This window comes from Salvelinus fontinalis, chromosome 9, assembly GCF_029448725.1.
Source record: "Salvelinus fontinalis isolate EN_2023a chromosome 9, ASM2944872v1, whole genome shotgun sequence".
Classification (NCBI taxonomy): domain Eukaryota; kingdom Metazoa; phylum Chordata; class Actinopteri; order Salmoniformes; family Salmonidae; genus Salvelinus; species Salvelinus fontinalis.
The window spans coordinates 12,151,168-12,164,385 of NC_074673.1; the positions used below are offsets into that span (position 1 = coordinate 12,151,168).

General features: G+C 40.4%; 1 protein-coding gene across 4 annotated transcripts in view; it reads right to left on the bottom strand.

Moving 5' to 3' along the window:
• Positions 1–3,337: 3,337 nt before the first annotated feature.
• Positions 3,338–13,218, bottom strand: part of LOC129862075 (alpha-1,3-mannosyl-glycoprotein 4-beta-N-acetylglucosaminyltransferase C-like) — a 198,867-nt gene continuing 188,986 nt past the window's right edge. For all 4 annotated transcript variants that reach the window (XM_055933422.1, XM_055933420.1, XM_055933423.1 and 1 more), the window contains 3 exons: positions 9,429–9,578; positions 8,373–8,520; positions 3,338–8,258 (listed from right to left, as the gene is read on the bottom strand). In XM_055933422.1, coding sequence (XP_055789397.1) covers positions 7,102–8,258; positions 8,373–8,520; positions 9,429–9,557 — 1,434 coding nt within the window. In that variant the 5' untranslated portion in view covers positions 9,558–9,578 and the 3' untranslated portion in view covers positions 3,338–7,101. The remainder of the gene's footprint in view (positions 8,259–8,372; positions 8,521–9,428; positions 9,579–13,218) is intronic.

Genomic DNA, 13,218 nt, shown 5'->3' on the forward strand with positions numbered 1-13,218 from the left:
TGGTGATGAGTAAGTTTCTAATGGTGATGAGTAATTTTCTGATGGTGATGAGTAACATTCTGATGGTAATGAGTAAGATTCTGATGGTGATGAGTAAGATTCTGATGGTGATGAGTAAGATTCTGATGTGATGAGTAAGATTCTGATGATGATGGGTAAGATTCTGATGATGATGGGTAAGATTCTGATGGTGATGAGTAAGATTCTAATGATGATGAGTAAGATTCTGATGAGTATGATTCTGATGGCAATGAGTAAGATTCTGATGGTGATGTCATGAACCTATCCAACAGCTGCATGATGTTGTTACTTTATTCAACTCAACTATCAAGACCTTGGCCTTTTTCCCTTCATTTTTATGAAAACCTACTAAATTGCTATCTGGCAACGGAAGAATGCTGTTTTGACTAACCCAAATGACCATCCAGATATGGGTGCTGCCTGAATACTGCTTTACCATTCCATCTCATTCATCCCCTTTATGATCCCTGATTAGTGATTTGTCAGATACACTACAATAGAGGCTGCTCTGGTCTATGTTTACATGCCTGGTCCAATCCTGTGTCTCTCTGGTTGCAGACGCGGCTAGTCGCCTTGCTCCGGTCATCACCTCCTCAAAGCATGTGGTCGACGGAACGCTCCGAACACCCGGCTTGGGATCCTCCCACCACTAGCACACACAATCACAGTCTCCCGCCAGCTTATTGCAAGCCATTCACCCCCCCCCCCCCGTCTGTTCTTCTCCCCGAGGCTTTTAAAGGCCCTTATTTACCCATTCATCTGTTCGAGGCTCTCCAGTTTCCTTATTTTTGTCTCCTCCACATGTTTGCACGCATGCTCATAACAAGCCCCTTCTGGTTGACCTTCACCTTTACCATGCTACCTCAGGTCCATGTAACTCTTCACTGTTACATAAACCATGTTGTGTTGCTACCATGTTGTTGTCATGTGTTACTGTCATGCTATATGGTTGTCTTAGGTCTCTCTCTGTAGTGTTGTGGTGTCTCTTTTGTCGTGATGTGTGTTTTGTCCTACATTTTTATTTTTAATCCCAGCCCCCGTCCCCGCAGGAGGCCTTTTGCTAGGCCGTCTTTGTAAATAAGAATTTGTTCTTAACTGACTTGCCTAGTTAAATAAAATACAAATAATAATAAACCGTGTTACTGGCGCACAGACAAATACTGTACATGTGATGGTGCATCAGTACACAATATTCTCAAAATATACTACATCCACCTGGATTCAAAACAATAAATGTTTTAATCTCGAAACGTGCTGCATCTTGGAAGTGAATCGAATGCTTTTTGGATTGGATTCATACACGGGCATCTCCACCACATACTGTACAGCACTGTAGGCCTATGTGAAGCGAATTAGCATCCACTGTGATGATCACAGAGGTGAGTTCAGTCAGGCTGCGGGAGCCAGGAGCGTAACTGATCAAAAGTCAAACGAGGAAATCCAAACAATTCATATTACCTGATGGTGCAGTGTTGCGCTTCTAGTTACACACTGCTGGCGGTACCATGGCAACCAGGAATGGATTTGGGTGGTGTCGACTGCAACTGCGTCTGGTGCACTACCTATTATGGGTTATTGCTTTGGACACGCCACTCTGGCAGCTCTCTAAAGTGTGCATTAGAAATGGTTGCCGAGATATGCTGGCTGCTGTGTAGACTCACCTCCCGTATGGTTCCAGTTCACTTTGAAGAGATGGGCAGGGTGGAACGAAGGTCTGAATCTAGTATCTGTGTCTGGAAGTGAAAGTTAAAGACCTGTAAACGTATATTACCAACCAACTACCAGCCCAGTGTGAGGAGTCTAAAATCTCACTATACAGGAACTCAAATCTAAGTATAAGTACAGATAAACACAACATGTAAAGTATTGGTCCCATGTTTCATGAGCTGAAATGAAAGAACCCAGAAATGTTCCATACGCACAAAAAGCTTATTTCTCAAAAATGTTTGTTTACATCCCTGTTAGTGAGCATTTGTCCTTTGCCAAGATAATCCATCCACCTGACAGGTTTGACATAAGAAGCTGATTAAACACCATGATCATTACACAGGTGCGCCTTGTGCTGGGGACAATAAAGGCCACTCTAAAATGTGCAGTTTTGTCACACAAACACAATGCCACAGATGTCTCAAGTTTTGGCATGCTGACTGCAGGAATATCCACCAGAGCTGTTGCCAGAGAATTGAATGTTGATATCTCTACCATAAGTCACCTCCACCATCATTTTAGAGAATTTGGGTGGTTTGCGTTGTGTGGGTGAGTGGTTTGCTAATGTCAACGTTGTGAAAAGAGTGCCCTGTGTTGGTGGTGGGGTTATGGGCAGGTATAAGCTACGGATAACAAACAAAATTGAATTTTATCGATGGCAATTTGAATGCACAGAGATACCGTGACGAGATCCTGAGGCTCATTGTTGTGCTATTCATCCGCTGTTATCACTTCATGTTTCAGCATGATAATGCACAGCCCCATGTCGCAAGGATCTGTACTCAATTCCTGGAAGCTGAAAATGTCCCAGTTCTTCCATGGCCTGCATACTCAGATAGGTCACCCATTGAGCATGTTTGGGATGCTCTGGATCAATGCGTAAGACAGCGTGATCCAGTATCCAGCAACTTCGCACAGCCATTGAAGAGGAGTGGAAAAACATTCCACAGGCCACAATCAACAGCCTGACTAATGCGAAGTAGATGTGTCGTGATGCATTAGGCAAATGGTGGTCACGCCATCTGACCATTTTTTTTTAAGGTATCTGTGACCAGATGCATATCTGTAATCCCAGTCGTGAAATCCATAGATTCGGGCCTAATAGTTAATTTTTTTCAAATGATTGATTTCCTTATATGAGCGATAACTCGTTGGATGAATTGTTGATAAATTGTTGGATGCTGGGTTTATATTTTTCTTCAGTATATATTCACGTATATACACATTTCTATATTTCAAATATTGGCCATAACTGACAGTGCTTTGAGTCCACAGTGCTCAGCCCACTTTCAGAACCATCCTATACTTGATGTCTGTTGTCTATGACAGATGTCTTAAATATGGTAAAGTAATGCACGTCCTGTCCTCTGTAAGCCAAACAAAGAGCATTGTGATGAAGCACTGTTATAAACAGTTCCACCCCAAAAGGCAGTAAGACCCTAGCACTACACAGACATTAAGTATGCAGTAAAAAGGCTACAGTAAAAAGGCAGAAAGCACATGAATGTTGAAATGAATAATGTATGTATTTTGCTCTTGGCTACTGCAAGATCTGAGTCAAACACGTTGCCTTCCTGCGTTTGCTGGAAGTTTCAAGGAACAGCAAATGTCACACCAGTTTTTTTTATTTGCACTGTGACGAGGGTAGCCAAATTGCAGGATCTACATTTATTGGTAAACATTTCTATATCAAAACATACTGTAACATGTTCAGGCAAAGACATTATAATAACACATACTGTATTGACTCAAGGCTAACTTGTTCTCAATAGCTCTTTCTCTCTCCTTTAACCATTGAATAACATATTCATGCCCCACTGAATGTACTGCTGCAGACGATGATGTCATTCATCATTTTGTTCAGTGCAATTTCTCACACAGCGTTTTTCCCCCTTTTGATATCAATGAATGTAGTGGTAGACTTTTGATATCAATGAAAGTAGTGGTAGACTTATGATATCAATGAAAGTAGTGGTAGACTTTTGCAAAGTCAATGTACTTCCCCCAAGGTTATTGGCATTCGTTTTGTTTAATCTAAATTGATTTTAAATACAATATATACAATAAAACATTTGAAATGATACATGTAAAAAAATATATGTCATTTTACAACAATATACATACAGTACTGTTTGACGAACAATGTCGGAAAATACAACACGAAAACGACACCTCTACACATTCTCTCCACTGAACAATATAGCACAAGTGAGATTTAACCTGTTGTATGTAAGTAAGGTAGTATTGGTAAGCATCTAGTCACAAACCAAGAACATTTTCAGTCAAGTTCCACTGCAGATGCTGGACAACAAGTTATAGATCCTGGAATATAAAAGGATTCAATTACTCACTTAACACTTGGTGTTGTTCAGATGCATGCACCTTTGTACACTCACAATTGGAAGACAGCAAAACTTCCCAACAACCCAGAATTTCCATTTATACACTGCTTTCTCTTGTTATTCGTGAGTTATGGGAACAGTGACAGAAGGCTCCTGGGTAGCATGGCTACTGATCTGTTGGAAATTATTATAAAAAAAACACCCTGGATTTATCAAATGGGGTGCATTTGCTACCACATAATGTATACGTTGAGCTCACTAAAAAGTATTAGGAGATATTGCTGTTTGAAGTCAAGTCGCCAAAGGCGGAACAACTGTACGCATCAGTTTTCTGACACTGAGCTGAACAGAATTTATTCATATTTCTATGTTTCCCCGCCAAGATGTAAATGCTAGTTTTGACTTCAGTCTTTCTTCAGCTATGACAGCAATTTCCCCTCAAGTAATATCCATGTACAACAACCTCCCAGGATCAAATAAAGGAATCTTGGAATCACTCTATCCCAGGAATATCCCTAGGGATTCCAGGAAAACCAGGGATCCTACTGTGACATGTGTCCGTGGCTTAAGCTGTATCATTACAGGTAGTACACTGACCTGATTCGTTGGCACTGCTGTGTACATCAGCACATATATTTCATTGCATTCTGTAATAATGTTCTTACACATTTCAATAAAGTCCACAACATTTGAATGAAAGGACCACACTGGACCTTTTAATAATGTTTGCAGTAAGACATTATGTTCTAAACGGCAGAGAACTTGAAGTGAAACTATATCATTTTGTAGAATGGGCTTAAGAAGAAGTAACATATATTTTGATGACCTGTACAAAAGATGACGGGGCAGCAGGTAGCCTAGTTGTTAAGAGCATTGGGCCAGTAACCAAAAGATTGCTGGTTTGAATCCCAGAGCCCTTGAGCAAGGCACTTAAGCCTAATTGCTCCTGTAAGTTGCCCTGGATAAGAGCATCTACTAAAAGGTTTGTTTGTACAGAGCACTACAATTTAATTATGACCATAGCAATTGTATTGAAAGGAGGAGCTATAAACAGTGAATCGTTACCTTATTTACTGACTTTTTAATATGCACAAAATGAAGTCATAAGAGGTTGGGGCCTCATGTAATCAAATGTGTGATAAGAAGGAAAAGGTTGTTATTCAAGGTGATTTGGAACACAGAAGCTTATAATGAATAGATCAGAGCCATGGATAAAGAGAAACCCTTGATCTGTGTCTGAACAAGACCAAATGGGAGAACAACATGGAACAGGCCATGCACCCTTATAATCTCCACATGGCATAGCCATAATAGGACAGGCCACCCCTCAGAGCCTGGTCCCTCTCTATGTTTCTCACTAGGTTCCTTTGTAGGGTGTTTTCCCTAGCCACTGTGCTTCTACATCTGCATTGCTTGCTCTTTGGGGTTTTAAGCTGGGTTTCTGTATAAGCAACTGCTGATGTAAAATGGGCTTTAGAAATGGATGTGAGTGATTGAAACAGCAGGTATACCATAACAAGGCATTTTGTGTGAAAAGAAAAACTGCTGTAGGCTTTGAAAGATGCCTCCACCTCCACCTTTAGTATTTCAACAGAATATTGGTATCATGTATGCAAACATTTATCATTTTATTGCATTGCAAAGATTTGTTGAAAGTGATGATGCTCTTGATTATGGAAAGATATTTGTCACAAAGCTACACTTGCTAACAGAACAACATTGTATGAAAAGGGAGAGGACAAGGTGATTCTTCAAAATCGTTTCTGAATGGTTATGACAGTAGTCCTCATTTTGAGAATTTACTTTATATGTATTTTTTTCCCAAAATTACAGGGTATGTTTTATTAATTGTATATTACTGAACATTTTACAGACGGTGGCTTTAAGTTCTGGACAGAGGTATTATGATAAAGTAGCTGAGGATATAATTGTATGTACTATACCAAAACACAGTACATAATATACCATCGCCCATGGGTACCACACAGAGTAAAATGTATTTGTTTCTATATTACAGAAACATTCTAAGAGAAGATACATTAGTGGCTGAGAGCACAACATAGGGAAAGAGAGAAAATGTACTGGAGAGCCTAGCTCCAGGGGGGGGTTGTTGTTTGCTGGTGTAAAGCAGAGAAAGGTTGCCAAAAACAGACCAATTTACTGGGGTAAAATTGTGCTGTGGTGGAAAAAAGGGAAAGATCAGGTCCACCCCATTTTTCACAATCCGATCTGAGCTGTTAGAGAAGATGGGTGAAAACAAACATTGTTCTCCCGTCAGTGGCTCTGATGGAACATACAGTGCCAGGGAAATAGCACAGCTCGCTCCAACACTTCAACACCACACCGGCCTAGATAGGAGGGATTGAAGCAGCACTGACAAAAGTAAAGCCCTGACACAATGGATATTTGTGGAAATATTTACCATCATAATGCTTATAGGGTAACATGTAAAGGATAACTTCGGGAAGAGGTGAATGCAGCAACAGTACTTACTGATAGCAAGAACATTTGGTGCAATGCTATGTTCCTGGGGCAAAAATTGTCTGCAGGGGTGTTATTTATTAAGCAACACTGTTCAAGACCAGAGGACCTAGAGGCTGCTTTCGATGTGGAAAGAAACTGAGAAAAATATACAGAAAAATAAATAACATCATGAGTGAAATAACCAACAGACCATTCCTATATACTCACACCCATAAAAACGGGTCACACCCATAAAAGAGGTCACACCCATAAAAACGGGTCACACCCATAAAAGAGGTCAGTCAGACAATCCTTAAAAACATGGATTGTGATGATTTCCATAACTGTATAACTCGATAAAGGTACCTTCAAATATAAAAAAAATCTACATCAAAATATGAATGAATACATACAGTATACTATAAAATGAAATACATAAATGTGAAAATAAATTATAAAATAATGCAAAAATGTATAAATAAATATATAAATAAGTACATAAATAAATACACTGTCAAATGAATTACTAAACCAACTGTTGTCTAAACCAACTGTTTTTGTATTGTCCTCATTGACTGGGAGGTTGTGTAGTCCACAAGCTTATACTCCTAATGATCAGCCATTCTTTCTGACTGGCAGTCACCACAATACGAACACACTCAATGTCAAAAGCAATCTTGTGGTCCACGTCTTGAACCTCAATGTTGCCATATTTAAAGTCCCCTAACGTGATGTAGGAAGAACACTGCCTTCCTCTCTTTGTCCCCACCAGCTTCTCTCCTACTTCCAGAGCTCCATGGTGCAGGATATCGTTCTGACGATCGTCCGTTCCTGTCACGATTTTGATTTTGCTTATTTTAGTTGATTTGTTAAAGACTATAACAAAGAAATCTCCGGTAGAAGGGGGTTTCCCCCAAAAGTATTCGTCCACACTGCTATAAGCCTTGGTGGCATCATAGTTTTCAAATACATGAATGTTTGTGTATAAGCTAGCAGGAGGGTTGTCAGGGATGTCAATGGAGTCTTCTTCAAAGTCATCATCCTTCAACTTGTTCTCTGCCCCTTTATATGAGGAATAGTAGCCCATGTGCTGGAACAAGGAGGGCTTGAAGCGGATCACGTCTTTCTGGGCAAGCAGGTCCCGGAAGTGAATGAGGAGCCAGTCACAGGGCATCTCCTGGTAGAACATGAGCAGGAAGTGAGCCAGGCGTGGCAGGTCTCTTGAGTGGTAGAGCTTCCCTATGTAGCCAAGCTTGGAGAACTCCAGCATCACCCAGTAGGAGCCTTCCCTGGAGGTGACCACCTTCTTCAGGGATGTCAGAAAGTTCCGTGAGCAGCGCACATCATCTTCCAGCATCATGTAGAAATCAGAGAGGTTGGTGCAGAAGTTGAGGAGAAAGGCATAGTCGACGTTCTGCTTGGAGCGGAATCGTACCCTGTCCTCTGGGTCATTGTAGTTCCTTTTCAGCCCATCCAGTGATGGGTAGTACTCCTCAGGGGCATGGATCACCAGGAGATGCCCAGCGATGATGTGGTGGGCAAACTTCCTGGAGATGTCCTGCACCAGGTTTTCACACCAGGCCAGGTCAAAGTCTGCCAGGTGGACCACCACCACAATCTCTTTCAGCTCCTCATAACTGGACTGGTCAAAAATAGATTTGATCGTCTCCATGAGGTAATTCCCTCTTTTTCTTTTCACGGACGACAATCCAATGGTTAGATATTCTGTAAACACAAACATTGATATGACTATATAAATAATAATAATAAAAAGACAAATCACTGACTTTCAGGATGAAATACATGTGTATCTACAAGTATATTAAAAGGTACATTTACTCTTTCGGGGTAGTGGGTTCCCAGCGAGGTAACGATATGTGACGTTTATGGTTCCAGAGAAATTAGTGAGGTCTCTGAAGGTGTGAACATATCTCTCAGAGTTTGAAGGATGAATTGATGTCTCTCTCAGCGGTCTTTTATCCTCCTCCTGCAACACACAACAAAGACAACAGATCAGATGAGACGACTTCACATAGTGAATGCCAAACAAACCATTGTCTCATCTCATCTAAGCTACAGACAAACACACACAGCAAAGTCAACTAATTTCCTTGACATGTCTCACATGTGTCTGTAATTCATACAGAGGTAGAAATAACACACTTTGGTTTTAAACTCCTCAAGAATATCTTGTATAAAAAGAAAAATAAGGGAAGGCCAACCGATAAGAAATGTGGATGCATCATACTGATTTCAAAGATTTCTAAAACCATTGAGCCATTTTTTATTGCCATGGAAATGGACTTTGTGAGAGCACAATATCATTGAAGATATGCAAAACTCCTCAATAATTTAAATAACAAATACAGATACTGTGTTATGATTACCAAGATTTGATGGCATCATGAATAAAAAATAAATCATCGGCTTTGTGTCCACATCATGAAAATGTAAATATGTTTCCTTTTGAAAACAAGTAATTATAAAAGGGACAACATCGTTAAATACTAAAGTGAACTTGTGGGTGAAAATGATGTTGTTTGATTAAGGAGAGGAGAGAGGTCGAAGAGGGTAGTACACCCCAAAATCTAATTCTGTCAGATGTTTTAATACCCCAAAAACGGATCTAGTTTGGAATCCATATTCTATGCCATCTGCTGTGAGGATCCTACATCAGCGGGAATCTGCAGGCCTCAATCCCAAAACAATGGAATAGGGAGGCACCCCCTAAATAGTAGTAATTATATTGTGGCTATTACGTTTTTTACAACTTTATTTGGGATCGGAGCCTGCAGGTAGTCTGAGCCTGCCTTTAAACTTTAAACATCTGACCTTTAAAAAATTGTGTGAACTTGCCCTTTATGACTCAAGTGAAAAATATAGAAGAAGACTCACCAGGACGTATCCATCCTCCATGTACAGGTTGAGGAAGAGTAGACAGGTGATCAGGACCCCCAGGAATGGAATGGTGGAGCGTTTACGGAAGCACCTCATCTTGTCCAGGGACTTCCACACCAGCCTCATGATGGAGCCACTCACTGGGATCTGCAGGGAAACACAGGGGGAACGGCACATTAGCAAGCTGTGTAGAAAAACGTTGAAATGGAACATATAGTTCATGAGACTGGGTTGGCCATCAGATGAAGTGGTTATAAATAATTTCCTGTTCTTTCAAGCATCAAACTCTTCCTGGACATAGTGCATAGTGGGAAAAAACTATTTTCAAAATAACATGGCACTGGCAAACAACTGACATATAAATATTCTAGTGGAATACAACTAGTACCACCAGAAATTGATCAAAGAATACGAAGAGTGACATATAGATAAATCTTGTTTTTTTTCTAGAACGCAATTAGGCGTCAGCAAGCTCTTTTGTGACACTGCTACAAAGCCCCAGAGATGCCTAATGGAATACAAACTAGCTGTAAGCTTGGTTCAATGACCACACACATATCGATCACGAACACCGGGAGCCTGGATCACATGGGAATAGGGCTGGTCAATACATTTCTGTTCGGGGTCTAAAACTGACGCTAACATCCTGTCTCTTTGAAGGCTATTTATTCAATCATAACTGGTATTGGTTGTGCGTAATTAGACACTGTTGATGCTTTTGCAATTTTGCATAATTATGGCTTACAGAGTTGAAAACATTTTAACAGACAACTCTCCTTTAATTTTTACATTGGTATATCTCCATGTCCTCTAGTAGCCAACTGGTAAGGTATACAGTATAAAAAGGTATTGAACAAATCCTTGAAAAATAATAGGTATTGATGGAACATTTGTTCTAGTCATTATGATGGTAGCCTAAAGAAACACCTGCCTACAGTAAATGCATCAATTAGTGGCCAAGAGTTCTAATAATAGAAATAATATAATCTTGAGCCAAACAAGTAGCTCTCATCATCTACACTGACAGCTTGTGACTTCCAAATCTCTCTCTCTCTCAAATAGTAGCCTACACTGCCACACAGCCATTACATTTCCAAACTCAGCCAGTGCAATTTACTGCAGGGCTGGCCGACCCTGGTTGTTGAAGAGACCACAAAGTGGCAGGTTTTAGCTGATGTGGTCTAGAGTGAGATCAGGCTGGATAATTACAGATGTAGGATCTTAATTTGACCTATATTGTCACAGCTAAATAATCCTGCAGCAAGAGGATTTGAACGTTTAGTCCATAATGTTAGGCTATTAGCTAGCTAAAAGTAGTCTAGAGGAAAATTTCATACTGTTAATATAACTGTGTGTTAGTGTTGGTTTTCAGTGAATCTATGTAAATCACAAAGGTCATCTGCATTTTCTGTGGTGCAGGGACATTCTCACCAACAAAAAGAGTGATCACGTTAAGATCCTACATCTGTATGTCCTTCCAAAGGTACCTCTGTAGTGTGGCTGACTAACATAAGACAAAAAGCTGCAGTGGTGACTTCATTCCACAGCAGCAGCACAGTGGACTCAACACCACCACCTGATAAAATAGTTCCTGGGTCACCTCTGTCACCTCTTCCTGTCAAAAGCCAACAGCCACAGCAAAATGTGGCACTGGCAACCTTTTTCAGTCGCTTTTTTAAACTACATTACGGGAAAGTAAGCAAATGACAACAGGGGAGAGGTTGGAAGAAAGAAACACATCTTGAAATAACCAAAATAAATGTTAGTTGGGCCACTGCAGACGAAATACTACAATTACACAACTGGAGAATTTTTGAATTTTCTGCTTCATGCTGGGTGGGTGGTATTCTGTCTCTCACACATGAGTGCTGGATTTGGTGTCCTGATAATGCAGGTTGGATTAGCACTTTGTACTGGCTGCTTGCCTGCATCCTGAATGGCACCCTATTCGAGTACTAGTCAAAAGTAGGACCATGGTCAAAAAGTAGTGCTCTTAAAAGGGAATAGGGTGACATTTGGGACGCATACCTTGTTTCAATAATTCAGTCTATCTGGGCTCGAGCGTGATAGAGGAAGCTGTGGCCTAAACCTGCCAAAGGCACAGCTGCAGGTACCTACTTCACTCTCTACACTCTTATTGCACACTCAAAGAGCTGCTGTGGCAAGGATGTGCCCGAAATCTGCACTGCTTTCCCCAAAAGGAAAGGCTTTTGATATGCAATATGCATATCCTGTACCAAAATCAAATCAGTTTTTTTGAGGGGATGTGTCTATAAGTGTACCGGACTGTCTCTAAAATATGAATGTGTGTGCACGAGCGAGTGCATGCGTGCATGTGTTGACTATCATGAGTCCAGAGGAGCTTAGTCTGTGGTTTGCAGAGAAAGGGGTAAGTGTATTTTAATGGGCTGTCATAATGGCAGTCAATCACTCCCTCAGCCATCCGATCTCCCTGCTGTAACATTGCAGCAGGATAGTGATAAAGAGCCATTATACTTTGAACTGAACCAAAGAAACCGCACCACTGCCACTCATTGATAGAATACTACTTATGATATGATAACAGTACACAACACGCTGTAGTAGTCGCTCACATCAGTTGGAAATGGTTTGATAGCTATCCTTGAAAGACTGCTACCTGTCACTTACAGTCTGTAAGGGAAATGGATCTGAAGAGTGAGGAAAGTAACAAGTAGTTAAAGGGTGTTAAGCTGAGCACTGTAAGTACAAAACTCAAGTCAAATTCCACCATTTCCACTAATGCCTCTCAAGGCTCGACTCCTCTGTAGCTCACCCCACTGAAATAAAATTATATTATATTGAATATTATATTGAATATTATATATTCAAGATACCACCCCAGAGAATGGTTACACTGTCAAAGCAAAAGTGAAATATCTCTGAAACCTGCATTTGACAAGCTCTGGCAATAAAATAATCAAGAATACCAAGCTATTCAATGTGTTTGTGTACAGTATTATCTACATAATGAATTGATTCCTTTAGCAGGCTACTGGCAGCAGGGCACTGAGGAAGACGGAATAATGAAGGGAAGAGTTTATAGTAAAGAGTTCTCCTCTGGGAGTGTGAGGTGGGAACAACCTTGGAGTCTCAATGTGATATTCAGACGTCAAAATAAACCCTTAACAAACACTTTTCTTTTGAGTCTAAGTCACTATAAACTCCGCAATTTAGTGACACTTAAAAAAATAAAAAAATAGGCGAGCCTCGTGTAATGGGAAAACCCGGATGGAAAACACATTGTGAATGAGAAAAGGGAAAAAGATTAATAAAATGGGCAGCAGAAAGCAATTCTCCCACATTTGATGTTGTTATCTGTTTGACATTATTTCCCCTGGGTATCCTGCACCTCACAGATATACAGCTCTGCACAAATAATCAATTAAGCCTGCAGATTTGCAGGGGTTCAGCAGTTGCTTTGTGTCAGGCCTTCAGCCACTTTCAATGGATTTTCTTTCTCCCACAAAAGAGGGAAATACCGGAGGCTGGTGTTGATAACAAAATTGTAGCAAAGCGCGGAATAATAAATCCCTTCATTATGATTTATTTATTTTTTAGCAAAGAATTCAAATTGGCCAAACAGTTGACCAATTACCACATTCTTATGGAATTTGTCACACAAAGAGAATCTATCATCTACAAAGACTTAAAGGACTGTGTCAGATATCGACCTCTTTTTTGAAAGATGCTGAATTATCAACATAGGCAGCACACCGAAGGGGATTACTATTGGTGCACTATCACTCTTTGGAGCAATAAATTAAAA